Source organism: Pygocentrus nattereri, chromosome 2, assembly GCF_015220715.1.
Source record: "Pygocentrus nattereri isolate fPygNat1 chromosome 2, fPygNat1.pri, whole genome shotgun sequence".
Taxonomy (NCBI): Eukaryota; Metazoa; Chordata; class Actinopteri; order Characiformes; family Serrasalmidae; genus Pygocentrus; species Pygocentrus nattereri.
The window spans coordinates 38,026,893-38,053,621 of record NC_051212.1 but is presented as its reverse complement, the minus strand read 5'-3'; the positions used below and the strand labels follow the sequence as shown (position 1 = coordinate 38,053,621).

At 39.4% G+C, this 26,729-nt stretch overlaps 1 protein-coding gene across 5 annotated transcripts; it reads left to right on the top strand.

Moving 5' to 3' along the window:
- Window positions 1-26,318, top strand: smarcd3a (SWI/SNF related, matrix associated, actin dependent regulator of chromatin, subfamily d, member 3a). 5 transcript variants are annotated; one of them, XM_037544462.1, is made up of 15 exons: window positions 1-208; window positions 307-446; window positions 7,899-8,086; window positions 9,042-9,131; window positions 14,481-14,523; window positions 15,405-15,527; window positions 15,848-15,970; window positions 18,039-18,134; window positions 20,814-20,915; window positions 21,460-21,621; window positions 23,271-23,368; window positions 23,502-23,637; window positions 23,814-23,936; window positions 24,953-25,054; window positions 25,372-26,318. In XM_037544462.1, the coding sequence occupies exons 3-15, from the start codon at window positions 7,908-7,910 to the stop codon at window positions 25,423-25,425; spliced, it is 1,431 nt and encodes a 476-aa protein (XP_037400359.1). In that variant the 5' UTR covers window positions 1-208; window positions 307-446; window positions 7,899-7,907; the 3' UTR covers window positions 25,426-26,318. The 5 variants fall into 5 exon arrangements, with proteins under 5 accessions (XP_037400359.1, XP_017541240.1, XP_017541239.1 ...); XM_017685751.2 differs by lacking the exon at window positions 307-446; XM_017685750.2 differs by lacking the exons at window positions 1-208; window positions 307-446 and adding an exon at window positions 3,872-4,200.
- Window positions 26,319-26,729: the final 411 nt, after the last annotated feature.

The window sequence follows — 26,729 nt, the reverse complement described above, 5'->3', positions numbered from 1 at the left end:
TATCTCTCAGTGTCTCTCTCCCTCTCTCCCTCTCTCCACTTCACCAGCATCCCGAGGAGGAGGAGGAGGAGGGGGGTGTCACCGAAAAGGGAATCTTGTGTGGAGCAGCGACGAAGTTAACACTAAACGGACACATACTGTGTATGTGTTTTTTCTTCTCAGCCGGTTGTGTGTCGTATGCTGCGAACTTGGTGCGATGGAGAGAAAGGTAGGACCGCAACGCTTACGGCGCCATCAGCTTTCCCTCCTTCTCCAGCTTCGTTATTAAAGCTCTGTAACATTTCTCCCTCTTTTCAACCATTTCAGAAACCCCACCAACATCGTCTCCATTCTCAAGTCCTCTGCACCCATTTATTTCTCATTATCTATAGCTGGGGTGAACATTTTCTACTCACAGCGCCTTACGCTGCCACAGCCAGCCTTTGCATCTGAGAGACGCAAAACAGGTGCTGTTTCGTTGTTTTAATAGCGAAGCTACGGGCTAAAAGCCGCAGAGAGTTTATTGTTTAGCTTATCGAGGAGCATGTTGTTCCTCTCAGGCTTCTACGTGTTCGTATACAGAAAGCAAGATTTAGAAAATGGCAGAGAAATGTGGACAAGTTTGCAGAGCGTGTCAAACTTGGCCCCGACCGCTGAGGCTTCAGGTCCGGCTGGTCTACCTGTAGCTACATGTAGACTATAACATGTGAGTCGTTATATATGTTTCACCATTTGTTGTGTATACTGTGTCAGTGATTGTGGTCATGTGGGCTCTCTCTATTCAAATCTGGCCCACTTCTCCAACCATGTTACAGGCAGACATTGTTTAGGGTCTAAGTTGCTAGATGTAATGTCGCAGGCCTCTACACAAGGGGGCGCTATTTAACCTGTCATTGAAACGCTCTCATTGTTGGTGGTAGTTGCTTTTCTATTATGTCTTGCTGCTCTGTCAGTAGGTTCTGTGTGGCACTTGTGTTTACAGTGTTTATTTCTTGAGCCATGTTGTGCACCATCACACATAAGGAAGCTCAGTGTCACACGAGCTGCATTTTAAGTCATTTTTATGGTTTGTAATACCATACATTGTCACTGGAAGGAGAAAAATGCAGAAGTCTCAATAAGCCTCTTATTAAACCTTGGAAAATGTAGTCTTTCCGAAGCCTTGGTTCCCCCTCCAGCACCCCTCTCCACTGCGACTGAATGGGACATTGCTACTCCATAGTATCGCCTTTATGGGGGTCCTAACAGGGGGGTTTTCTACTAGGAGCTCAGATGAGGCTGCTCTTACTAGTCAGAGTGTAATTGTTAATCTGCTACATGGACATTATTCTTCAATTTTCACCCTGTACGTTTGCTGTTTTGTTTCTCAGAAAATGTTATAGATATTTTATGCCAGCAACACAGTTCACAGTACTTTATTTGTCCCAAGAGGGCAATTCATTTGCAGCCTTCTCGTCCACACACACAACTATACACATATACACACAAACACAATGTAACAATCATTTTAAAAGACTATTATCCACATTTAATAGCTTGATAGCAGAAGGAATAAAAGATTTGGAATAGCGATTTGTTCTACTGAAGGGCATAATATAACGCCGACCTGACGGCATTAGCGTAAATTCACTGGACAAAACATGATCACACTGAGTGATGATTCCTTTTGCTTTCTGAGCCACTCGTTTCACCCACAGGGAGACCAAGTCTCTCTGTCGAACTCCAATTATCTTTGAACAAATTTTTACAATGCCTTTCAGGCTATTCTTGTCCCTCACCGACAGCCCATTAAACCAACAAATGAACTAAAAAGTTAAGACACTTTCAATAAAAGCCTGGTAGAAACTACACAACACTGAATGACAAACATGAAAAGAATTCAGCTTACGCAATAAATGACCTCTTTGTTGACCCTTCACCATAATCCTCAGAGTATATAATGTTAATTTTTGTAGGTTAAATATAAAATATTTAAGATATTTTATAATGTTTTCTTTTTGCTAGAAAATTACATAGTCTCTCTCTTTCTCTCTCTCACTATCTCTCTCTCAGGCCTGCCAGCTGGCTGGCCTGCTTTTCCTGTATTTTAGGGCCCAATAATCTGTCTCTTAATCTCCAGCTAGGCATGTGGCCCTGAAACACATCACATCGTCTGTCTGCCTGTTTACACTCACACTTTGTATTATTTGTATTTTACAGTAGCTCACATTCTTTGGCAGCCATAATAACCTGGCCTCGCGTGTGAAATCCTTTGTTTTAAGCTGTTTTAGCCTCCACTCAGCCTATTGCAAAACATATTCTTTCATAGTTTTGTAAAGTTAGTTTGTTGCTACTCAATAACTCAGTTATCCATATATCAGAAAACTAATGGTCTAGAAAAGAAAATGACTTTAATATGCACTATTGCTTGCATGTCTTAGGCACTTAAATCATAATTTATCTTAACAGTAAATTAGTGTGTGTTTGTGTGTGAAAACTACATGTGGCATAAAAATACATACGGATGAACACAAATGCAGTCAAGAGTAGCAACACAACTGGAAATATACAAAAACATGCAAAAAGATCTATCATGGCATAAAAAAGGTGCTTCACAGCCAGAAGAGCCTGGGTTAGATTCCCGGCCGGGCAATAATAAACCATATTATTATTGTGTAGTTAACTGTGGTCAGAAGCTATCCCAGTGCATCCAACAATGAAGTCAACTTTGTGCTTCTTTTAAATAATAATAGAGAACAGCACACTAAAAGGTTCAGGTTAACACCTCTGCCTTCTACTGTAGACTGGGGTTCAATCCCCCACCAGGGTAAGCACCCTACACTATACCAATAAGAGTCCTTGGGCAAGATTCCTAACACCACCTTCGCCTACCTGTGTAAAATGATCAAATTGTAAGTCGCTCTGGATAAGAGCGTCAGCCAAATGCCATAAATGTAAATGTAAATGTACACAGCCCATCTACTCTGGGGGAAGATGGTAATGAGTTAAAAGGGGCAAATCTAAAATCTCTGAAAGTACCGCTGCCATGATGTTAGGTCTGACAGAGTTCAGATATAATCAGGATGTTTAAAAAGCACTAATGTGCATTGAAATCATTTCACCACAGGTATTTTATTGACACCTGATTGTTTGGGTTTTATGCCGAAACGGATAGTTCTGGTCCTAAAATCTGATTGCCTCAGTTGTGTTCAAAGCTGTTGTAAAATTGGCAATATACCCACACCTATGACAGCTTCACGATGACTGAATTTTGTATTACTACACCACAGAGTAGTGTCAAGATTCAGTATTTAAATTCCTGCTTAGTGCACTATGTAGTGAGCAGGGAGCCAATTGAGATTGAGCCCCAATGTAGGAAGAGGGTGCTGCTGGATTGGTGCTAAAAAGTACTTATAAAGCAAAAGCTGTGGTCTCATATGTTCATTGTTATCTGACATATGGTTTAAAAAAATCCTAAAATGCCCAAAATGTACAGCGATTGGCGACCGAACATTCTCCTCTCTAAAAGAACTACATTTCTTCACCCTTCCCGTCATAAAATCACAGTAACCCATGGCCTCTTGTGGCTTATTGCTTTAATATCATTATTACCAGTACACATCCTATCCCTAAAGTGAATGCCTTGGTAGATATGATCACTAATCTCTGTTAAAGACAGTCTCAGGCACCTTCAAACAAAAACTCCCAGTTGTATAACTTTGTGAGGCAGTGTTGCCTTTGGTACCAGAAGAGTACTGAATCAGTCTGTCCTCGTGTAGCAGAATGAGGCTTTAGTAGTGGGCCTGCAGCAGCCCCCTTGTCAGCCCCCCAAGTCTGTCCCTACCCGAGTCTGAGGGAGCTACTTTAAAAAAACAGGGAGGGCAGGCACGAGAGAGGGAGAGAGAGAGAGAGAGTGTGGAGTGGAGTGGAGCTTGACTTTAGCCACACGTTGACATGCTTTAAAAAAGAGAGATAGAGAGAGAGAGGAGGAGAGCGTTTGGGAGAGGAGAGGAAAGACAGAGAGCGAGAGGGAGGAGTGCTCTCTTTTGGATGAGAGAGGGAATGTTGAGAGAATAGAGGGAGAGACGGACAGGGAGAGAGAGCTACTTATACAGACAACAAAAGAGAAATTGGTGGGGGGTAAGAAAAAGGGAATTACTCGCAATGGCCACGGAGGATTCTGCTGGCGGAGCTCGCAAAGCCACCAAGAGTAAACTGTTTGAGTTTCTCGTCCATGGAGTGGTGAGTGAGTGAGTGTATGTGTGTGGCTATGTGAGCATGTGAATACATTCTAGAGACAGAGGCACAGCGCTGTTGTGAAGGAAGGACTGGGATGCTGCTGAGGCGTGCGTGTAGCTGATAAAAAATTCTAAAATTTTTAAAAGAACAAGGGCGAGCTGAGGATGGGCTTATTGTTTTTATAATGAGACAGAGGAGAGGGAGCAGTGAGGGATGGCTGTCATTGCAGGTCACTCTGAAGAAGTGTTAGGGGAAGTGGAGATCTGCACCAGTGGCATTTGAAAGTACATATAGTGACCCAAGCGCAGGGTACTGTTCCTTTACAGCACCAACTGAACCTATTTTAGAGCTTGTGATTGGCCTGTCAGTTTGCTGCAGATCTGAGTTGTATTATTAGATTTGCAGTGAAGACTTGGATAATGTTCATGTAGTTCATCTGTATGTGGGTGTATCCATGTTAATTATAAACTGATTACTTAGTGTTCGGTTAAATGTTGCCATAGACTCCCTGTTGTATTGTGTCTCATATATCACATGTAATATAACTCATGTCTTGTGCTTAAGGTGAAGTAGAAACAAGTGTAAAATGATGACATTTTAACATTTAGGTGTGTTTTTTGCTTGACAGGTACTCAAGTGATGTACTGATGCTGCTAGAATTGTTCTTAGACTCCCCAGAGTCTAAATATAAAATTAAACATAAAGTAATACTTCTTGTTCTTAGAAGAAAAATGTAATGTCTTTTATTTTAGATGCTCATTGCCTGACAAATACTCAAACAAATACCTATGTTTTTTATTGATACATATTTCTCACTATTATTGTATTTTGTATTGTTTTAGTTTAGGACCCTGACATACAAATTAGATTTATTTCTAGACATTTCTGACTCCCTGACAACTAGAATGGTGTTTCCTTCAGCTGCTGCACTCTTGGTTTACTAGCGGCAGCACAGCAGTCATTTCAGAAGCTAAGAGATCATTTGAGAAAATCAGTTGAGAACTGCGAATGATTGCGTCTGAAAGTTCAGCCGGGACCAGGTCAGTAGCCCTTGGCTGGAAGTGAGTGAGGTCTTCTTGAGGAGAGTTTAGGTTTCACCCTTCAGACTGCACCTCCACTGTTTAGTCTGCTCCCAACACAAACTTTTCCATGGAGAGTGTTCTCCCTGCTTGTGATTGAGCGGATTATGCCAGTGCTGAATGAATCATCTTGTTATCTGAACTCTTCCATGTCCACTTTTTTTCTTCTTTCCAGTTGTCACATTCTAGACAGCTCACACAGCTTTGCTTTACACCAAGGAGAAGAGTGTCATGCTTTTTGTGTTCTGTTGGGGCTGCATAGCATGGCAGACTGGCCCTGTGCCACAGTTTGGAGGTGACTCTTTCAAAGGTTAGGAGTATTTCTCCCTTAACTGTCCTTTAGCTAACACAGAAAATACATGCATTGGACATGCGTAGAGCCAACAAATTCTTTTGTATGCTTCAATTAAGGATTATTCCATGGGCGCTGGTCTGTGCAGAATTCCCCAAAATCAGTTTAAGTCCAAGTTTTAAAAAGTTGCTGATTGATTTAGATTTAGATTAAGGTCAAGTTGGTCTGGGGAATTCTACAGTCCCGTTCTTATGAAATGACCACTAAATTAGAAGATACCAAAATCTGAATTTGGTCCTATGCATGTACATGTTTTTTTGGTTCACTAAAGCATAGTGATGAGTCCAGCGTTCTTCAGCAAACATGGCCCAACAGCCCAATATTGAACTGCTGGGTCATACCCTTGTGTTTCTACTCTTTTGTTCTCCTCTGTTCACGTTATTCTAGACTGTTCTTCTCAATTTAGACTGTTCGGAAATGTACTTTCCGTTGTCATAGTTGTTAATCTGGAACATTAAAAGCCAACCACTCACATTAGAAAGTGGCTGTTTGTTAATGTATGTTAGGTCTGTGTGCACTATAAGGGACACTAAAGGAGAAATAATAGAGCCCTTTGAACAGTAATAACCTTCCGCAGTCCCCAAAGTGCAAGCTATGAGTTTGTTCGTTGTTCTCTGTGGAGGATGTTCTTACCCCAATTCCTGGTAAGGCTTTTGAATTCCAACCTTAGCTTGTGAAAGAACAGCATCCGTAAGCAGCGCTTCATCATTAGCGCTATTTCCGTAGCAAGTCCTCAGTGACAGCCTGATGCTGCTGCCTGATTGCCCAGTTCAGCCTCCCTCTGTGCCCTGAACCTCCTCTGCGACCTTGAGAGCTGGGATTGGCAGAGAGTCGCGTCGCTGCCTCTTCCCGCACCCCGCTGTGTCCACATGTTCACATCCCAGCATCTCTCAGCCCACATGCAGTGGGATTGGACCAGCCCAGGGTTCCCTGGGGTTCAGCCTACTTTAGGGAAGGGTCGAATGGGTCAGGAGGGTCACCGCACCATACGTGAGCATCCTGACTCTCTGGCAGAGGTGTGCCATGGAGAGCACTGGAGCTGCGAGATCTGGCTGCAGTTCTGGACATTTTTGCAGCTTCTCTAGTCGTCCACAGAGTTGCTGTAACTTTGTGTCTGAGCTGCTGCATGACTCATAGGTGACCCATTCAATATAAAGGCCTGTTTAGCATGTAGATAAGTTGTCAGCTCTTCAGAAGAATGTGGCCATCAACTGCACTTCTTTTAGTTGCTTTGTAAAGACCTTCTGAAAGGTCAACTTTAAATTGTGTTCATGTTTGTTACAGATATATTTTACATTTCTTAATAGAAGAAATAAGAGTTATCCATTCAGTTTGTTGCAACTGAAATACACCGTAGTCTACTTGAAGGCACTGCTGGTGAGGAATGAATTTCAGAAATTAGTTAAATTGTGGAATTTGGCCTAAATTAAATCATTTGTAGGCACTGTTTCATGACCTGTGGACCGACCCAACTCTACCTGACTGTGAATAAGGCTTCTGTCTCAGTTAAGATAGCTAAATGCAATACAAAAAACAGAAAATGCTCCATATACTATAGACTTGCTGGTACCTCATGCATTTTATGTCCTGTGTTTAATATCAAATTTGGCACTGATACACTGATTTATGCTACTAGTGTTTGAAGCTTTAACTGAGCTGATCAGAGAGTGAAACAGTGTTGTGCTAGTGTCAGACTGAAAGGAGTAGCTGCTCTATGTCACAGCGAGTCAGACTCTCCTTTAGCCGCAGTCCCATCCCACTATGGTCTTGTTGCAGCTGTCGCCTCCGAACTGACAGGCACAGGTGCACTCGGCTCTGGCCTAGATCAGCTTCCAGTAGTGGAGGGCAACACACGACTGGACTCTACAGCTCTCTCAGAGCTTCATGCCTGTAAAGATTATGTCTATGGCCATGACTGGGCTTATGTTCTTACAGTATTATCTTTGATATCAGTTTCAAGTCAATGTCAAATAGTTGTACAGTACTGGAAAGTCTATACATATTTGCCTGAGAGAGATTGTTTAGATGTCTAGTCTATGTGTTCATACATTTACACTTATGTTATACAGTTATACAGTGCATATTTTTTAAAATAAATACATTTTAATAGACAGCCACATGTAACAAGATTTTGGTGCATTTCTGTTGGTCCGTTCAATATGAAATGTTCACACAATGTAAAGTTGGAGTGACACTCAATGGAATTGTGAGGTTTTTGCAAGACAGCAACGATATGTTGTTTCAAATACTCACTTTTATTGTCCTTATAGCGTCCAGGCATGACCTCAGGGGCCCGAATGCCCCATCAAGGCGCCCCCATGGGCCCCCCTGGTCCCCCGTTTGGAGGTACACCCCCGATCCGGCCAGGAATGCCTAACCCTGTGATGGACCCTATCCGGAAACGCCCCACTCCCACTCCACCCGTGCAGGCTCCCCCTGTTCAGAACCGGCCTCGAAAGTGAGTACCGTCCTCCGTCTACTAGCATAACTGAACATTGACCTGTCACTTAACCAGCTGTCTTTCGATCCATGCTTACAATGAAGAAAACAATGCCTTGCGCTTTTCTAGACCAGGCCTTCTCCAAGAAAAAGGGCAATCGGTCTGCTTGAGCTATGGCAGCTCCCACAATTTTGCAATGATTGTAGCCTTTTTTGACATTGACCTCTCCTGCTACGTCTTCTTACCTGTTCTTGGGTGGTGTTGCTCCCTCTAGTGACTAGAATGAGCATTACTGCATTGGTGTTTACAGCATTCAGTGTTAGAACCTGTCATTGCCATAATGCTTGAGCTTATTGCATGTGCTTTTTAATATTAAGACTGTATTTGTTTTGTTACATCATTATTGACTGTGTGTAATTCCTGTTCTTAACTGCTTTGACTTCTGTTCAACCCAAGTTACACAAGTTGGAATTCATGTTTCTTACTTTAGAATTCTTATATTACTGCTTTGTTAATGATTTAATGTGTACCTCCTCTGTTTGTACTTGCTCATATGAGGTATTTTATCTGTAGCTTTCTTAATCCCAAGTCCTAAGATCATGAACCACACCAGTGATATCTAGACATGTTAAGTTGTAGGCTAGTGAGATGAGCCCAGGGTTTAGTCCAAGATAGGCTGTCTAGATGTGTTGGTATTAGATTATGATACACTGGTGACAAATTATTACTTATTTTTGAGGCCAAGATTTTGTGTAAGTCAAAGAATTTTAGCCCAAGCTAAGCCAAAACCCCACTTTAGACTCAAGCTCTGACCTACAGTGGTCAGCTACTGAAGCTAAGATATTTTTTAAATGCATTAATTTGAACAATAAGTACAAGAACTGCTGATCCTTGTTCATTCTTGGGCAGGGTTGCGTTATTCAACAACACATGGTGTGATAACTAATAAGAATCACGCAATTTTAACCTATAGGAAACCACTGGGATTCCCAGGAGCCAGTGACATTTCGGCAAGGCAAATGGACTTGCGAGAGGCCCAGTCAGAGCCGGCAATTGGAACCAAGTAGGCGGTTTCCTGTGCTGCATGTTAGACTGAGTTTGTGATGGGTTTGACATTGCTTGTTAGCTATGCCCTTCCTTACAGCATCAAAACCTCACTGGTTTCTATGATCCTCATGCATGTATGTACTCCAGACAATACCATGAAGAGAAATTCCAACACTGTACTGTCCCATGTTCTGAAGATGCTCGCAGTGAGAGAATGATTGACTTGGTATTGTGCATGTCAGGTAGAACATGAAGTTGCATTTGATTTGAACATATGCTGATTGCATGGTAGAGAGCATTTTTAGAAAACGTTAGACTTGTGAAGATCCATCATAACTTTTCGTGATGGACATTTCTCTATTCCCCTTCAGCTCTCATACCTGAATGTATTTCTTTGAGCTGTGTCTCTGGGTGTTTGTTGAAAGTCCAGAGCACACTGCCTCCAATTTTTCTAAGTCTAACAGTTGGTGTATCATATTTGTGTGTGATTGATGAAAGTTTCTAGATTGTTCAACCCCCATTCACTTTGCTCTACAATCATCTCATTTACATTGCAGCACCTTAAGACATATAAAAAAATACAAAATGTAAAATAGAAGAATATGACAATTAACTTAAACACTTTAAATATTTTTTGTTTTAATCTACGCAGAATCAGGATCTGGAAACCATTTTGTCTGTAAAGATTTCTATAACATGTTTCTGTGTGTGTGTGTGTGTGTGTGTGTGTATATATATATATATATATATAAAATAAGAGAGTAAAGCAAAGAGTAATGGTGGGGTAGGATAGAACCATGAGGAGCCCTATTAAAAATTTCCAGGATTTACAACACATACAGAGCTCATTTAGTAAGATAATTATTGGATTAATTGGGTGTCTTCTTTGCGTGATCCAGTCATGGTCAACTGTATCAAAATTTTTTTACAAAAATATAAAGAATGACACATCACTGCTTTTTTACAATCTCATTTACAAAAAAGTGTTTTTGCAGAACTTGGTCTATAGCATTTAGTGGTCTATAGCATATAGCATTATAGTATTTTATTTTAATAAAAAAGCTGCATTTTTTTTTCATTTATAAAAACATTTTACCCACTCTATCCACTGTTTGACCTTCAGTAGTATCTTGTAAATTCACTGCATAGTCTATAGCAAAGTTGCTATCATTGCACCTACAGATGAGATGTTGAGTTAAACCTCACAAATTATTTCTCTGTTTATACTGATTCACTTGGCTTATCCATTCTTATTCTGGAACATTCTAAAGCCAGCTGTCAGTATTCGAATGTTGGTGTTTGTTGAAGAATTTTGGTTCAGTGTACTGCTTGCTCTGTCTCAGCTACCAGCACACCTGAATACCAAGCCTTTATGTGCACTAAATACCTAGCACAGGTGTACCGGGGGCTGTGTCAGAGTAATAATGTCCTATGGGCCTCAAAGACTGAGCTGATAAACATTAGTTTAACCCCTTTTAGGGCCTGTATGTACGCCTCCAATTCCCCACCCTTTTAATTATATAGTAGTTTAATAGATTCAAATAATTTATTAGTAGTTATTGAAGAATAAGTCATGGTTAATATCTGAATACTAAGCTTAGGATTCAACGGGTAAAAGTATTATTCTAGACATCTAACTCCCAGCCCCCACCAGTACGGTTCCCAACCTCTCCAGCCCCTCAGCCGTCCCGGAGGAGCCATGTGGTTTGTGGAGGGAGCGGAGGACCATGAGAAAGTTTATCCATTCTCGTGAGAGGGGGGTGTGAGAGACGGATGTGGATGGACACTTCTGCCACCAGCGAGATCATTTGTTCCTCACTCATGCAGGAGTCTGTAAAAGTGGGGCTTGTTCAACAGAAATAAACTGGTCCATCCATGAATTTATTTCATAGCAACTGTTGCAAGGACCAACTTCAAAGACCATTAGTACAAGTCAGAGAAACTGTAGTGCCCAACTAAGTTTTTTCAGAATGCCTACATTTCAAGTCTAGTTTGTTTGGAATCTTTTGCTGCATGTGAAAGGTCAGGTGCAGTTTGTTTAGGGATGCACCGATAACACTTTTCCCTTCCGATATTGATACCGTACTTTAATCCTTGTGTATCGGCAGATGCAGCGTACCAGTAGATAACCCTGTCTCACCCAACTAGCTTAAGTCTTGATATTTATTCAGTTCTACTTCTTTATGTTTGGGGAGGGTTCCCCTTACTGAATAATAATTCCTAATAAAACAAGAAATGCACACTAACAAAAGAGTAGAGGGTAGACCAACAACGTCTTTTTACAATCTCATTTCCAAAAAAAAAATTGTGACACTGTGCAAAATGTAAATAAAAACAAAATTGAATGATGTGCACATCATTTCAACCCTTTATTTAATTAAAAAAGGTATAAAGACAACATACCAAATGTTGAAACTGAGAAATTTAATTGTGTATTAAAAAATATTTGCCCATTTGAATTTGGTGTCAACAACACGTTCCAAAAAAGGTGGTACAGGGTCAACAAAAAGCTGGTAAGGTTGTGTAATGCAAAAAACACTTGGTGGTTGAATCTCAGACAGGCTTTCAGAAGTAAAGATTATGAGGGGTTCACCACTTTATGAAAGACTGCACAATCAAATAGTGCAACAATTCAAGAAAAATGTTTTCAATGTAAAATATCAAAGAACTTTAACTTTTCATCATCTACAGTACATCATATCATTAAAGGTTTCACTGAAAAACTCCGTATGCATGGGCAAAGGCCAAAAACCAGTATTGACTGGCCATGATCTTTGGGCCCTCATGCAGCACAGCATTAAAAACAGACAGGATTCTTTAGTGGATATCACTGCATGGGCTCAGAACCAGTTCTAAAAAACATTGTCTGTGAAAACAGGTCGTCGCTGCATCTCTGTTTTTGGAAATTATGAACACTGTGTCCTCCAGGCTATGGGCTGCTCAGCTTGTTATCAGTGCACAGTTCAAAAGCCAGTATTTATGATGGTAAAAGGGTGCATTAGTGCACGTGGCATGGGTGACCTGTACATCTGTGAAGGCACCATTAATGCTGAATGATATATACAGGTTTTTGCAACATGTGCTGCCATCCAGATGACGTCTTTTTCAGGGAAGGCCTTGACTATTTCAGCAAGACAATGCCAAACCACATTCTGCATCTATTACAGCAGCATGTTAAAAGAGTCAGGTTGCTAAACTGGCCTGCCTGCAGTCCAGACCTGTCACCACTGAAAACATTTGGAGGGTTATGAATCAAGAATATCAAACAAGAATAGGAAAACAAATCACTTTCAGAATTACAGCAGTTGGTCTCCTCAGTTCCCAAATGCTTCCTGAGTATTGTTAAAATGCTTATTCAGTGTTATAATTAAATTATATTTTTCAAAAACAATCAAATTTCAGTTTCAACATTTGATTGGTTGTTTTTGTAGTATTTTCCTTTAAAAATACGCATTACATTATTCACATATCATTTGCGTTCTATTTTTATTTACATTCGGCACAGTGTCCAAACTTTTGTGGAAGTTGTGTTGTACTTTTTCCCTACCTCTTCCCCGGCATACGGTACCACAAAAAGGACATTTACTGCTCATAACCATTTCTTAGCAGAGGTTGCATAAATGTACTTGTACATGTAAGCAAGCAACAGTTTCTCTGGCTCAGCAAAAATGGTGTTTAATGTTGTTACACATCCAAATTTCTCAAGTCATTTGTCTCATTTGTGCTTTCCATTCATTCGCACTTGCATCTCTGACCAACAGACGGTTAATGCAGGTAGAGCTGTTGGGCGCACAGGCCTGGCTAGTTGACTGCTTTGCTAAAGGCTAAACCAAGTCTGAGGGGTTTACCTTAAGAAACAGGCTGTTCCTTCCTTATGTCTTTCACAATGTTCACTCACTAACAATTTGGACTAACTCAGACTACAGCTGACTACACAGCAGCAGAATAGCATTTTTACTGAGGCGTGTAAGCACACACCAAGCAGTCTGGCATGCACATGTCATCAAGCATTAGCACACGTGGTATTAGTCCGAAGTATTTGTACCATTTGTACCATTGACAGTAGTGACACTGTATTTATGTGCCAATATTGGTGGTGATACCGGTATCGGTGTAACTCTAGTTTTTTGTTTGTAGTTGAGCTAACATTAGCATTGTGGGAAATTCTGTGTCATAATTTCTAGGAATGTCTAGGTCGTACAGATTTTGTTGTTCCAAAAATCCAATCAATTTGAAACAATTAGTAACAGTACTGATAGTACAGTATATCAGATTGGTGCATTATCAGTCATTTCCAACCTGGCTAATTTTAATTAGTTACAACAGTACAGTCCTGCTTGATAACCATATTTTAACCACATACCAGCTACGAGCATGCTGTTGGAGGAATTTGCTGTGTGAGTGCCTCAGTTATGAATAGTAAAACAGTGAATTGTATTAGGTTTAGCATGTAGAAATGGAGCTTTCTGTGTGCTAACATGTTTCTGTCACTGCACAAGCCTTCCTTTCTTGCTGAATGCACTTCATGTTTCATACAAAGAGAACATTGAGGTATTTCTTTTAGATTTAATGTGGCACAATATGAGACATGTTGAATTAATATAATTAAAAGTAATTTTGTTTTTAGATGTAGTGTTTTTAAATGTAGCACTGCTGGTGCACACATTTAAAAATTCCAACTTATCATCGTATCTCTATCAACTTATCCAACTTAACCTCCTTCACGAAAACAAAATATTGTGATGCACATCATGTATTAGGAAAATGCCTGGGCTATGATGCATGCATTCATATACTGAGCAAAGATTTTGCATTAACTTCCCACCACAGCTGAGAGATCAGTAGAACAGACAGAGAGCCCCCACCTCCCACTCAGACTCACCAGTGTGAAAACTCATCTCAATTGAAAAAAGCTCCATGCAGGAGAGAGAATAAATTGGCTTTGCTTCAGTCCCTCCTAGTGATTCAGCTCCGTATTGTGACTGCATGGAAATCACAGGATGCGTGCGCACACACACTAACACACACACAAAGACACAAGAGTATGAATGAGCCTCATTTTCCCAAATTGCACTCAATATTACACTTTCTTGCATCTTTCCACTTCTTGTCCATTCAAGCTCTTCCTCTAACTCTCTCTCCTGCTTCCTTTCTACCTCTTTCTCTCCCTCTTTCTCTGTCTCTCTCTCTCACACACACACACATACACACTCTCACACAGCTGGAACAACGTCTGGACGGGTCCCAGTTATTCAGCAGATGGCCTGTGGACTCTGCTATCAGTCACCATAGTAACATGCGTTTTCTCTCTCTCTCCCTCTCTCTCCCTCTCTCTTTCTTTCTGTCCCTTTTTTCCTATCCGTAGTGCCAAGAGAAGGAAAATGGCAGACAAGATTCTCCCTCAGAGGGTGAGGTGCATCACTGTGGTTATTCTTCCTCTCTGTTTGTGTTTATTTCTTTTTTTATTTCTGTACCAAGCCATCGCACAGTGCAGGTAAATCTGCTGGCCTTTTTCTTTTTTCTTTCCATGGGGCATGAAAGAGGTAGGTAGGACTCATAGGGACCAAGAGTGGGTCTTTAATTCCTTTTGAAGGGATTTTTGTGGCACTCTAAGGGATGTTTGAGTCCCGGGTTTTGTGTGATGGCACGGTGGCTGCTGCAAGAGTTTTGGGATGGTGCAGGCAGAGGGGGGCTCCGGTGGACCGCCTCGGTTGAGAGGTGACACAGTAACGCTCCACAAAGAAAGGGTTATAGCCAGGGAAGGGGCACCCGACATCCAACAGGACGTGAATGGCAGATAAAAGACAAGACCATTTTATTTTTCTGTCCCATCGTTATGTAGCATGCGCGTTCGGCATCCTCTCAGTGGCTTTCCACTTTATTTTTATCTTTTTACAAGCGCTCCATGCGCTCTGGGGGTTATTGTGATGGTGTTGGTAAATTTTTGCAAGGCACTGGGGGTAAGACGGAATGATGCAACGCAATGAAAACCTGAAGAGTGTCGAACAGCGCAGGCTTATTATTCCTCGTAACTGGGCAAGGGCATTTTCAGTTCAACTCAGTACCAGTAGCTAACAGCACAGAGTAATTAGTTGCTAATCATAGTTAATTAGTTAATCACTGGAAGAGTAATGGAAGTGCTGCGTCCAGAGGACTTGGCCTGATCTGTTTTAGCAGTGGTTCACTCAAAGAAATAATAGTGCATGAAAGATAGTAATTAGGGCCGTAGCTCATTAACAAACACTGTCATCATCACCCTGTTTTTCACATGTTAACCTCCTGTCATCAGATCAGGGAGCTGGTACCAGAGTCTCAGGCGTACATGGACCTTTTGGCTTTTGAGCGCAAGTTGGACCAAACCATTATGAGGAAGCGGGTGGACATCCAAGAGGCCCTCAAAAGACCCATGAAGGTGTGTGTCATCATAGATTATTGTCGTTTGCATTGGAGATTTTAATATATCTCATACAGCGATGTCTGCACAGACATTGATATAAACATTTGAAGTTGAAAAGAAGTCTTCTGTGTAGTTGGGTATATTAGAATGTGACAAAAGAGGAGTCAATGGTGATTAAACAGACTACACAGACTTAACAAGATATTGTTAAGAAATTAAGGGCTGACTTTGCTATGATAAATTAGCTATATAGAGCATGACTGTAATATAACTGCAGCATAGAAATATGAATGCTCAGAATCTTAAAGAGAACTCCACTGGTCATCTTTGAACAGCAAAAACGGAAGCTCCGACTATACATCTCAAACACATTCAACCCTGCAAAGCCTGATTCTGAGGACTCTGAGGGCAGCATTGCATCCTGGGAGCTGCGGGTAGAAGGCAAGCTTCTTGAAGATGTGAGTGAATTTAGTGTTTATTGTAAAATACCAGTTTTTGTTTTCATTTAGCACCATGTTTTTATACTATGTACCGTGCTCATACAAACTCCATGGTGCATAATATCATCAAAAGATTTAGGGAATTAAGAGAAATCTCCATGGATAAAGGACAAGCCATGACATTTGACCACTCGGACAGCACTGCATTAAAAACCACCAATCCTCTGTGATGGATATCCCCACATGGGCTCAGAAATCCTTTGGAAAACCATCATCAGTAAACACTGCTCGTTGCTGCATCTACAAATGCAAGTTGAGACTGCACTATGCAAAGTCATGTGTCAACAATGTCCAGATACGCCGCCAACTTCTCTGAGCTCGAGCTCATCTAAAGTAACTGATGCACAGTAGACACATGTATTGTGGTCTCACGAATCAACCTTTCAGATTATTTATAGAAATAATGGACATCTGTTCAACACCTGTCATGGTACCTGTGGGGTATTACTTGCACATTTGTGAAGACACCATTAATGCTGAACACATTTTGGAGCAATATATGCTTTTAGGTCTTTTTCAGAGATGCTGGTGCTTACTTTCAAAATGACAATGCCAAGCAACATTCTACATGTTACAACAGCAAGACTGCATAATCAGAGACTGCGAGTGCTAGACTAGCCTGCCTGAGGTCCAGAACTATCTCAAATTGAAATTGTGTTTTATTAAGCTCAAAAAGTGACAACAAAGGCCCTGTATTGTTGTAAAGATGAGACCTGTATAACAGAAGAATGGACAAAAATTCTGCTTTTTAAACTGGATCAATTTATATCTTCACTCACCAAACATTTATTAAGTGCTGTTAAAAGTAAAGGTGATGTAACACAGTGCTAACATGACCCTGTCCCAACTTTTTTGAAATGTTTTGCAGGCATCAAATTTTGAGTGAGCATATATTTACAAAAAAAATGAAATGTTCATTTTTAAATATTTTGAGTGCTCGAAAACGGGAAATTTCATCCAATAAACAAACATCTGTGTCAGTTACTACCATTGCCAATGTTAATCTGTTAATAGGGTGCGGCTTTAGCGGCCTGAAAACTCACAGACCAATCGCATGCATTGTAAAAATCACATGTGACGCTACTCAGCCAATCAGATCTGTGTATTATGATGCGCACTAAGACTGGAGTGAGTGGCGCACACACAGGGGAAGGACGAGGCAAAGCATGGTAGTTGGAGAAGAAAGCGAGCCAGATTATTTTACATGCCATGCTCTGAAAAGAGAAAACTGACAATAAATATTGTTGAAATATAACTGAATTGTACTTTATTTGATTTGACATTCAGTTGTTGACTGTATAAGATGCTGATATAACTACTAGCCTGCTTTAGTTTACAGTATGTGGCACTGAGTCATAATGCAAGTCAGACATTATGAGGTTCTGGACCTTCGCTTGAGGAAATTTTTTTTGACTGGTCCTTATTCAATTTAAATTAAAGACCTCTGCCTTACTTGTTTAAGATGAACTGTTATTTTATTATTATTAAGTTATACAGTTCTATGTAAAAGTTTGAAAATCCCTGGTTAAATTACATGTATCGTTGATTTCTATAGTGTCCTCTACAGGAAACAAGCATAAATATGGTGTTTTTATGCCGATCCTAGTGCACAATTTCTGTTTATTTAACACATTGGCAAAAAAATAAAATAAAATTTTATTTATATATATATATATATATATATATATATATATATATATATATATATATATATATATATATATATATATATATGTATGTATGTATGTATGTGTGTGTGTGTGTGTGTGTGTGTGTGTGTGTAAGGCATCAGTTTTGCACAGACCACATTGTTTTAATAATTTTCATCAAATTCAAATTGTGATTAAATGTGGGATAAATATAATAGAATACCTTCATTGGTTTCATTAAGCTGTGAGTGAGAAACACAAGGGAGGAAGAGGTGGTTTTAGGGCCAAAATGTATCTATTATTTAAATGTCATTTAAATTTATGTCATTTTGTTGATGTTTTGATATGAATTTCATGAATGTCTCCTTGTTTCATAGCCTGGAAAGCAAAAGAGGAAATTCTCTTCTTTCTTCAAGAGTTTGGTTATTGAGCTGGATAAGGACCTGTATGGCCCTGATAACCACATAGTGGAGGTAAGGATCCATCCATCCCTCATATATCCTGGAACTTTAAAAAAGATGCAGCCATGCATTTAATAGTGCTCAAGTCTCTATTCTAGGAAGAATTATAAATGCTCAAAAATCAATTAAATGGTGGTTAAGGCTTGGTGCATGAAGCCCTTCCTAAATCGATTGGGCTCTAAGTGCAGTCAGGTCCTTGATTGTGTCTGAAATGAAGAGGCAGCTAATTTGCAAGAAACGTATAGTTCCAGATATTATAGTTGTGTGTGTGTGTGTGTGTGTGTGTGTGTGTGTGTGTGTGTGTGTGTGTGGTGTTCCTAAAAAAATAATGTGAATTCTTTGTTGAATTGCTTAGTGGTATAAAAGTCGTTGCTTAATAATTAATGTAAGAAAAGTTCAGTAATCCAGACTTCATAGAAGAAATGTCTTCCTGGTTTCCATAGCAATATCTTACATAAAACATTGCCTGTGACACTTTGCAGTGATGGCGCTGCAGGGAGGATCAAGCTTAGTGTAGCATTCTTGGAAAAAAAAAACAAATGCATCGCTAAAGGCAAAAACTTACAAAACCCCCTTAAAATGGATGGAACTTGAGAGACTTCTGGCCAGTTTACTCTGTTTCGGTGGAGGAGCCATTGTGCACAGGTGCTATTAAGGCAGACTCAGGCATTTACATTACACAAGGGAACATTCCCAGCTGCTTCACCCGCTTAATATTTATGGATTTGGTTGAAGCTTTCAGCTCTTGTAAGCGCACTTCTACAGAGGCGGTCCTCATCCCTGGAGAGGTGACCCCTCCTTTTAGCATTGTCGTGCTTTCAGGCCGTTCCCTTTGCATCTCTGTGTATGTCCTGCCGTGCTGTGGATGGGAGTTTTTTGGCGCATTCAGTCTGTGGCACTTTAAACTGTCCTTGGTGCTTGAGCATTTTCATCAAGCCACATACCAGATAGAGATGCATAATGAAAGAATGATTTACCTGTGTAGAGAGGCCTTGAAAGTCCATGCAGTATCTAGTGACGCTAATTGAGTTGAGCTGTGAGTCACTGCCATTATGATTTTCCTTTCAAATGAGGGGGGTGGGAGGGGGTCTTTGAATAACAAACGATACAGAGCGCATCAAGATGCCCTAAAGATTATTATGTCAGCCTCAGACTGCAGCCTCATTGCACTGTATATCAAAAAAGGGCTCTGTCATTTAATGATGTTATTTTCTGATTAGGCCCATAAAAAAAACTTAATTTTAAAATACTTTATTTCTGTTCGTCTATCATCTATCATGTTTTTTTTACCACTATATAAAGGAAGTACAATGTTCCATTTATTATCAGAAGCCCTACAGCACACATATTCAGAACAGAATTCAGATCACTGAGGTTTTGTTATTGATTTTTTCATCAAGAGTGACAATAAAAATCGAATGAATTGTAAATTAAATGCCTATTCATTCATCTGCTTGTTCAAAGAGGTGGTTTGACTCAAGCAAAATATAAACCAATGTATTTTCAGCTTTGTTAGATCATGTTTTATACATATCAAAATGAATGCAAAAAGCACCATGAATAAATAACACAACAGAAAAGCATCTATTTCTGTTTTTTAATCTATTCCTTCTTTGTAATGCACTGACCTTAATAATGTGATTTTTTTAATGCTGTTATTGCATTTATTTCAAACATAACCTACTATTTTAAACAAGAAAACAGTAGTAAAAATGTACTCCACACATTAGTGGCTTTTTGTTATTCTGATTCTGGGTTTGAATATCTTGGAGGGGATGGGGGGTGATTGCCCTGGTGGGAAGTCTGACTAAGAGAGGAACTATGTATTAATTAATATTATTTTCAGTATTTTTTGTAAGGTTTACCCCTGTTGTTTTTCCACAGGTATTGCTCAGCAGACGCCTTGTAACTTCTGTACACTTTTTTTTTTACACCTAAGCCCACCACACATAAGATGCACCACATCATGCAGCATCACAGAAAAAAAGAATGTGCGCTTTTCACTCCCAGCACTGTTCTCTGCTCACCTTAGCGCACTACTCTTTATTTTGCCATTACTGCTTTATATTAAAACCAGAATGGGACATCAGAAAGCCATAGTAGATGACTTGAGTTTTACACTGAGAAAGACAGTGAAGTCCTTAGATAAACAGACAAAAGCTAATGGTATATTACCTCGGCCCGCGAGTTTGTGTAGTTGACTGATACCAAATGTGATACATTCAGAAATAGTATTTAAAATTGAACTCTACTAAATGTATGAAAAAAGAGTGTAAAAATGAACTTGCCATTTATCAGTGCTCTAACTGCAGGTTGGGTGAGTTTACATTTTATCCATGGGGAATAATCTATTGTTGAACATTAAGGAAATAAGAAGTCACCTTGTGTCACAACAGTCATTTTGTCAGGCACATTGTGCTTCTTTTCTGTAGTGATAGGAAACACAGTATTACAAAGAAAGCTCTAATTTCACATGCTTATATATTTTACTACCAACATGGACATGCGTGTGTTGTAACTACTCTGGATGTAGATTTTCTTGAGATAATGAGGACATTGACAAAGTCTCTGAATGTATCACTGGTCTTGTATGATAAGTCTTGTATGACTGTAATAAGGCACTTTTGCACTAGTAAATAATTAAGAAATGTAACAGCGTTTTTGGTGTGTTGTGTTTTGTTGTGCTGATAGTGGCATCGCACTCCCACAACCCAAGAGACGGATGGCTTTCAGGTAAAGAGGCCAGGAGATGTGAATGTGCGGTGCACTCTGCTCCTCATGTTGGATTACCAGGTGGGAACAGTGCTGCTGGATTATTATTAAAGATAATTTATGACTGCCGCTCTCTGGGCCTCCTCCCAAGTTTGACGCTATATTTGTAGCTAGGACAAACACAGGATGATTCACAGCTTACAAGTTAAAAGATTTTGACAGACATCATTTGATTGTTATGCTTGATAGTACTTTTTGCTCTTAAAAGCCTTTACAAGCTATCTTCATGCTAATTGGCTTTGCCACTTCTTAAATTAACATATGTATAGTAGTTAACTGCATTTGGTGAACCATCAGTTTTAGTGGTCAATGTCAAGTGATCAGCTCTATTCTGAATGCAAGTCTTGCTGTGTCTCTGAAAGTTTACACTTACTGCTGGCTACTCGTAAGGCCACTTTGTTCACATTCAGCAATGACTGCAGTTGTTATGAGCAAAGACTAAGGAGACAGAATATTACAAAGATACTAGCATTTCAGATACATCATTAGTGGTTTTATGCTGAACCACCATACAAAATTGCATAGATCTGATAGCCTTTGATGTATTTTTTTTAACCCTTCACAGCCCCCCCAGTTTAAGCTGGACCCTAGACTTGCTCGTCTGCTGGGCATCCACACACAGACCCGCTCCTGCATCATCCAGGCACTGTGGCAATATGTAAAGACCAACAAGCTGCAGGACTCACATGAAAAGGAATACATCAACTGTGACAAGTATTTCCAGCAGGTACTGACATTTTAGTCTTTGCTGTTGAGCATAATAGTTTAAATTAATATTAATTTAAGATTCAAGAGTTTTATTGTCATATGCACAGCAGAAACAGGCAGTTACACTGTACAATGAAATTGTTACATCGATGTTCCTCCATATATCATCTTAATATAATCTTAGGATAAAAAATTGAAAAATGGAAAAAAAAACTGTAGTAAAATAATTGTAAAAAGTACAGTTATGTGCAAAGTTGAAAGAAAAAGTTACATATGCATATATTAATAGCTTTCAGCATTCATTCATAATAATAACTTTATTTTTATATTCCAATATTTATACATTAAATTAAGCTTCTTTAAGCAACTAATACAACTGAGGTAATAATAAAAAAATGAACTGTTCTCTTTTGTCATTTAAAAAGTAGTAAATAAATAATAATAATGAATGAATTTTGTGATAATGCATAAATTCAATTGAGAGAAAACCTGAACCAGAATAGTACATCTTGGGGAGTATCAAAGTAGATTAAGTAGCTTCACCACCTCTTTTTCATTTCATTTCATTTTTGGGCTTTTAAAAACCCAAAAGGTTTTATCCATCAGTGTGAATTCCTAAGCCCAATGACAAGGGTAATGACACTTGCATTCACTTGAGACAGCAAGACGGTTCAGGTAAATAAAATAACGGTTCAATGCTTTAACATTTTTTCTGCTCTTTTCTAAAGGGGTGGCAGGGTGTAAATCAAAGAGCCCCTTACATCTCTGCCATGTTTATTAAGATTTCTTGTCCCATGCAAATTCACAAACATTACAAATGTCCTGTGGTAAATTGGCACTACCTCTTCTCCCCATGTAAAACCAGTCCTGTATGAATAGTACATTAGACAATTACGACCTCTCGAGTGAAGTTATGTGAAGATTCAGCTCTTCTAAATACAGATGTCAGAGAATCTGAGATTTTGCTTTCTAAGAAGGTGCTAGGACACGGAATTAAACAATGAAATCGCTAGCCATTGAAGTGCTGGAGTAAGGAGGGGTTCACATTGAAAGCATTTTTGGCAGTTAGGTGAGAGAGGTGTGTGTGAAGTTAAACTCGAAGCAGTCATAGAGCCTACATTATGAGCACTTTTACTGCACAAGCCAGTCACATCAAATTTAAGGCGCACCTTCAGTGACTGGTGTAAGGGAGATAGACAAAAGGAATCCTTTTTTTAGTTAAGCGTGTTTTTGCTAGCAGCACCACATTTGCTAGTTAACAGTATGTCACTTTCTAAAAAGGCAAGAACTTTTCCTTGTGCATATCCAAACAATAGCTGACCAGCAGAGATTGACCGTTATGACACCGTTATTGCTTAGCAACATGGAGATGCACTGTGAACTCCCATCCATCCATCCATCCATTTTCTAAGCCGCTTCTCCTTCAGGGTGAACTCCCAAGAAAAAGAAAAAAAAACAAGGGGAAACCCACATAATGGGTTCCTTTTTCTGTGTTTAAGTGATAACAGCTGTACCAGCTGTGTACTGTTTTAGGGGAAACCAGTGAACATTATATTACAGTAGTCCAAATGAGATCATGGTACTGTCATTGTTATCATCACTACCAGCATTCCTAGTGAATATATTAACAAGGTCAGTTTAGCTGACATGGACTTGCTCACCTTTCAGATCTTTGACTGTCCACGTCTGAAGTTTTGTGAGATTCCTCAGCGGCTCACCAACTTGCTGCTGCCACCAGACCCCATTGTAATCAATCATGTTATCAGGTAATGAATACTTGCCTTAACTGTGAATATGTTTGTGGAGTAATTCTGCTATTTTGTAAGACCACATATTGTGACATCTTGGAAGCTTAGGGATTGTTTACAAAGTTTATAAAGACATTCTATACCCTAACAGTGTGGATCCCAACGATCACAAAAAAACGGCCTGTTATGACATTGACGTTGAAGTGGATGATCCTTTAAAGACTCAGATGAGTGGCTTTCTGCTCTCGACCGCTAATCAGCAGGAGATAGCATCACTGGACAACAAGGCAAGACATTCCCTGCAATAGCATCATCTGGTCAATTGCTTATTGTAATAGAGTTTATTGGTGTACAAACTAACGTTTTCTACAATATTTCTTGCTGTTATACACAAATTTTAGAAAAGTCAGAAGTTCTGTTCATTTACTCCATATATATCACATGCATGTCTGTGCTTCCTCAGATTCATGAGACCATTGAGTCCATCAACCAGCTAAAGATCCAGAGAGATTTCATGCTCAGTTTCTCCAGAGATCCAAAGGGCTACATCCAGGACTGGATCTGTTCACAGAACCGGGACCTGAAGGTGACAAACTCTGCTAATCTTCTGTTTTCTAACCAGCATTAGGGCCACATCAAGATATTATCAGGCAAAATTAACAGTAAACAGTCCTTTAACAATAAAGGAAATATAATTAGAGTTAGGTAATAATTAATTTGTTGTATATTTTAATATAATATGTGGATTTTTATCCTGTTCTTCAATGTCAGGACCACCACAGAGCAGGTAATGCAGCAGCGCTGGTGGAGTTTTAAAACACTGTTTCCATTCTATTAGACATGCCTACCTTGTTGGTCCACCTTGTAGATGTAAAATCAGAGACAGTAGCTCATCTGTTCTGCACAGTTTGTGTTGGTCATCCTCTAATACTTCATCAGTGGTCACAAGACAGTGCCCACAGGACAATGTTGGCTGGATGTTTTTGGTTAGTGCACTATTTTCAGTCAAGGAGTGACACTGACACTGTCCAGGAGCACTGGTTTGTCGGTGGTCCATGTGAGCAGCATTAAAGTCAAAGATTATTTCATTAACAACACAAGAATTTTTTGTGATGTGGGCAGTAATACAGAGTTCATTTGTTGTGATGCGGTCATAGGTGTGTATATCATGTATTTTACAGTGGCTTTGAATGTGGCTCAGCCTAACAGATTTTAGGACTGGAACTCTTCATTTTATACAGAGGCTTTTAAATTACTTATAAAACATTAGTGCTGAATTTTTGTGTATTTTATTAATTCAAATTCAAAGGTAATGTGTTTCTTGACTTCTAGTTCAAGTTCAGATTGTTTGATTTGTTTCAACAAATTCACAAATGCAATTCTGATTTAAGCCCAGTCCTATTAATAGATTATAGAAATAATCTAATCCTAAAGATAGGCAGTAAGTGGACTCAGTAATGAAATGTAAGATGTCATTCTGTCTGCAGAGAAGAAAGCCCATATACCAACATTCATATTTTTTAAGGCAAGCTAAGAAAAAGTAGGTGAAGCTTTTTGTCATGTTTTTTGCTTGAACTGCTTTATCTTTGGTTACTTGTGTAGCTCATGACAGATGTGGTGGAGAACCCAGAGGAAGAAAGAAGAGCTGAGTTTTATAACCAGCCCTGGTCTCAGGAAGCTGTCAGTCGCTACTTTTACTGCAAGGTGAGTGAGACGAGTACATGCTGATTTGTGACCTCTGCAAGTATGAGGTTTATAAACCACCATGTAATACATTTATATTATATGGTCGTATGTCCTTGATTTTCATTCATCATGATAATAAAAAGTGATTTTTTTCTCTTTTTGATGTTTCATTTTTTAAGTGAATTTGATGTCAAGAATTCCAATTTTCAGAGTCTTAGAAGAGATAAGGGTGTAAGACCACCCGTAATACACCTATGGCATTTGTAAATCTAAGGCAGTACAAAGACTTTTTCATATTAATACACTTCTGTTGTGTTTTATTTTTCCTAATGCAGATTCAACAACGAAGACAAGAGCTTGAACAGGCCTTGGCCACGCGCACCACTTAAAATCATTTCCATTTTGGAAAAGAATTTACCAGACCTTTTGATTGCCAGTTAAGGAGAATTTCAATTTACTGATGTATCTCCAGTGTTCTGGACATCTTTCTCAGTATCCTTGAATATTATGAAAGCCTATTGAGGAAAAAGGCCAAAATGCTATCTTGTTATTTAATGTACAGTTTGTATAAATTGTTACAATTCAGTTCTCTTTGAATGAGAGGTCATCTGAAATTTTCTTATGCCGCAGTCCAGAGAGAGACGGAGTAAAGCAGATGCTACTCTTTTAACATCTACATGTGATCAAACATTTTAATGGCGTCACAAAACAGTATCCTTTTTGAGTGAAAGGTTTATATTGTGGATACGAATGATTTCCAGCATATTTTGAACCTTTGGACAGCATGAAAAAGACTGGGCACTGCGAGGGGGCGTTTGTTTCATCAGTGGATTGTTTTTGCTACTGATATCAATGTGAATATGTATTAACAGGTATTGTATGTTGCTTTTTAAGTGGGCATCCCTTATCTTTCCTGTGTCTGTGAACTGAAGCACTGTGCAAACATTCATTTGTCTTCTTAACTGAACAACTACCATAACTCCACCAGGCTAGAATAAAGCAGACTTTTTTAATCAAATACAGAACGTATCTGTGCTCACATTTTAGTGCTGCATTGAATTTACACGATTCAAATGTGTACGTCATTTCCACATGAGCAATCTACACTAGTGTTCAAAAGGTTTGGAATTATAATTTCAATAATACAAAACTTGGTTGCAGATCTTCTTCTTCTTTCGGCTGCTCCCTTTAGGGGTCGCCACAGCGGATCATCTGCCTCCATCTTGCCCTATCCACTGCCTCCTCTACTTTTACACCATCCATCTCCATGTCCACCTTCACTACATCCATAAACCTTCTCTGAGGTCTACCTCTTCTCCTTCTACCCGGCAGCTCCATCTCCAACATTCTTTGATCAATATATCCACTATTCCTCCTCAACACATGTCCAAACCATCTCAACCTGGCCTCTCTGGCTTTATCTCCAACAAAACTTTTTTGCAGATAAATGGATTAAATGTTTCTAATATGGTAGTGCTGTACAAATGTACATGTTTAAAATAATAAGTAGGACATTATGAAGCTGTAAATAAGAATGATGATCATAGCCGTACACATAGGTGCCACTCAGGTTAGTTTGGTAGTGGACATTGAGTCATTGGCATCCTAATAAAGTTAGAAATAAAATAAAGTTGCAAGGGCGACTCCTACCAGTCCTAGCACAAAACTGGAGAAAAGTCACAGTGCTAAAGCA